This window comes from Echinops telfairi, unplaced genomic scaffold, assembly GCF_000313985.2.
Source record: "Echinops telfairi isolate 266 unplaced genomic scaffold, ASM31398v2 ScPeMD7_7466;HRSCAF=8504, whole genome shotgun sequence".
NCBI classification, from domain to species: domain Eukaryota; kingdom Metazoa; phylum Chordata; class Mammalia; order Afrosoricida; family Tenrecidae; genus Echinops; species Echinops telfairi.
Window position 1 is genome coordinate 6,397,668 of NW_022111366.1, and position 3,052 is coordinate 6,400,719.

At 56.1% G+C, this 3,052-nt stretch overlaps 1 protein-coding gene across 1 annotated transcript in view; it reads right to left on the minus strand.

Annotated features, from left to right (window-relative positions):
• The window catches only part of ATP1A1 (ATPase Na+/K+ transporting subunit alpha 1), a 20,275-nt gene that overhangs the window by 6,017 nt on the left and 11,206 nt on the right, over window positions 1-3,052 (minus strand). Inside the window, exons 12-14 of the mRNA XM_004714862.4 lie at window positions 1,912-2,087; window positions 1,034-1,170; window positions 219-369 (exon numbers count right to left, since the gene is read on the minus strand). Of these exons, the coding sequence (XP_004714919.1) occupies window positions 219-369; window positions 1,034-1,170; window positions 1,912-2,087 (464 nt within the window). The remainder of the gene's footprint in view (window positions 1-218; window positions 370-1,033; window positions 1,171-1,911; window positions 2,088-3,052) is intronic.

Sequence of the window (3,052 nt, forward strand, 5' to 3'; positions counted from 1 at the left end):
CAACAGGCCACTGTGGAGACCTGGCCTATTCTCTACTCAACCGCGACCACTCAGCCAGCCATCTCACTGCACTCCTGAGAGGAGGCTGGCTTCTCCTGGCTTGAGGAGAGTGGAGTGGGTGCTTCCCTCGCCCTGTGTTCGTTGGCACGCGAGCCACCACCTCGGGGGTCGACAGTGAGTGGCTGGGCCAGCCTGCAGGCTCTGGCCACGCCCCTGACCTGTCTCTGGCAGCCTTCCACAATGATGAGCTTCTGCTGAGGGGAGGTCCTGGCAAACACAATCTCCGTGTGGTACTTCAAAATGTCATCCAGCTGCTCGGACGTCATGTCCTTCAGGTCAGTTCCATGGACCACACAGGCCTTGGCATCTCTGCAGTGAAGACAGCAAAGCGATGCCCCATGACTCCATCCGCACAATGCTCACCCTCACCAGGGGGAGGCTGCGTCTCGGGACACACGGAGCAAAGGCGGAAGGAGGAGGCGTGATCTGTGTAGCGAACGTTCCAGGTCAACCATCTCCTTCAAGGCAGGCCCGGCCTATCATGTCCCATCACGTGGAACTAACAGGCCACGTTGTACAAAGTGGCAGAGCTGATAAAGTGCTAAGCCTCCCCCAGCCCAATCACCCATGCAGGGCGAGGGAGCTGTCTGCCACGGCCTGGAACGACTTCAGTAACTGTCCTTTCCTCTCGGCGTGTGTCTCCTGTGGACCCACAGACTGGCACGGCTAAGCAGCGCAGCAGCTAACAGCAGGGATCAGACGCCACTGTCTGACTCCACCACTTCTAAAGCACTTTGAACCGATCTAGCCCTTAGCTCCTCCGCCCTGAAAAGGGAGATTACTTGTGTCACAGGTCAACACACCAAGTGCTAGAACAAAAAGTACCACCCTAGGTGTTGGTTCATAGAGCTCACTCTTGTACTGAACCCTTCCCTAGGACCGGTCCCATGGCTCGCCACCGGTACTGGTTGTGCTCACAGCTGCCAGTGACGAGCCACTCAGGGCCGCCCGTGAGCTGCGCCTCCGGCCGTACCTGGGATTGACCTGGCTCACTGGGATGTTGAGGCGAGCAGCAATGTCTTCCACGGTTTCGTTGCCCTCTGAGATGATGCCCACACCTTTGGCGATGGCTTTCGCTGTGATTGGGTGGTCCCCTGTGACCATGATGACCTGTAACAAGAGGCAGGGCGATCGACCACGTGCAACTGCCAAGAACAACGACCGTGAAGCATGCCGAACGCAAGGGCATTCGAAACGTTTGTTGGTGAAAAAAAGAAAGGCCATTTTTGGATCTCTTCTTTCTATTTCCCCCAGAAAGTCCCTGGAGCCCCCAGCATCTAGTGAGAGGTTAAGGATGAGTCTGCTTGCAACTCGTCACGAGGCCACCTTCATGCGGGGGTCTTTACTGACGGCGGCAAAGAATGATAAAGCAAACCCCGGCATGATCAAAGTGGCCTGAATTTGGGGATGAGCTCCAGGTGGTTACACCCATCCCAAACCTGTGACGGCTCTTTCTGAGCCAAGGCCATCCTCCGAAGAGGCATTCCAAAAGGCATCCCCCGAGCAGTGGGGGTGTCCCTTGTACAAAGCTGCTCAGGCCAGTCGCCAAACACCTTACTCAGTGAACCCAAACACCGCAAGCGTGGGAGACATGCCACGCGCCGTGTGAAGGATGGGGATTTCAAAGACTCTGGGTCTCTGAAAACTCAGGGACGCACACCAGGTCTGCCCCTCTTGTAAATGGGCTCACACTGCTTTGCTTCGCCCCACTTCGTCTCACCTGCGGTCGTAAACATTTTAAGACCAGCTGAGGTTTGATTCTGGTGACAACGAAACAGCAGGGGATGAGAAACAAACATTCCGGGAGAGACAGACACAGCCGTGCACCCGAGCCGGGGTGGCGGGCACTACCTTGATTCCAGCACTGCGGCACTTGCCCACGGCGTCAGGGACGGCGGCGCGAGGAGGGTCAATCATGGAGATGAGCCCCACAAAGCAGAGGTTGTCGACGGGGAAGTTCACATCATCGGTGTCGAACTGGAACCCTTCGGGAAACTGCTCATCGGGCAGGGAAAGGTGGCAGAACCCTGCAGGGAGGGCGGCGGGCAAGGGCCGGTGAGGGCCAGTGCAGGGCCAAGTGCCCAATGGGTCCACCTCTTACTGCGCGGTTAGCCATGGAGTCATCGCCTAAGTCTACTTTTACGGCACAGTGGAGGTGTTAGGACATGACAGGGATCACCACTTACAGAGGACAGTTCTTACAAGGAGAAAAGGATTGTTTACTGTGAAGACTGGGTGAAGAGAGCTGCGAGGCTTCAGCTCAGGACTCTAAGACCTGTACTGCGCCGGGCTTCTCAGAGTGGGCCACTGGTGCCGCTGGTCTCAGCGCCCCTCCTTGAGAAATTGAGGCCAGCACCTTGGCTCACTTGTTCGCTGTTAGAAGTATCACTGAGCCCCTGTGTGGAGCAGGTGCTAGTACGGGGAGGATGGGGGAGAGGGGGTGTCAGACAGGTCTGCCCCAGGAGGGGTGGACCACTGACTAGCCCCGCAGCTAACTCAAGTATGCCTTCCAACGGTAAGCGTAAAGAAGTGGGAGTAAGGTGCCCTTTCCCGTTCAGAGTGAAGGAAGAGCTCCCACTGGGGAAGGGCCCCAAACACTAGGAAGAGAATCATCTGCATTTGCACCTCCCATTGGAGAGAGAGGTGTCACCCCAAGTAGGGGCCAGCCAGTCTATGCGAAGGAGAATAGGAAGACTTACGTAAATAATTTAAATGCCTTCCTACAAAATACAACCAGGAGGTGTGCAGGGTGGGTCGATGCCATTTTACCTTAGGAGCTGACTGCAAGAGTTCTGCTGAACTTCGCAGCCCAGAAACGAGCCCACTCTGGATGTGCCAGAAAAACACCTTCAACTCCATTTTCATCAAGCTTACAGATCGTGGCCAATAGCAGCAGCTCATGTGAGATGACAAGACTTCCCCCTCGACACACACACACACACAGACACACACACACACACGTCATGTCCTTCAGGTCAGTTCCATGGACCAC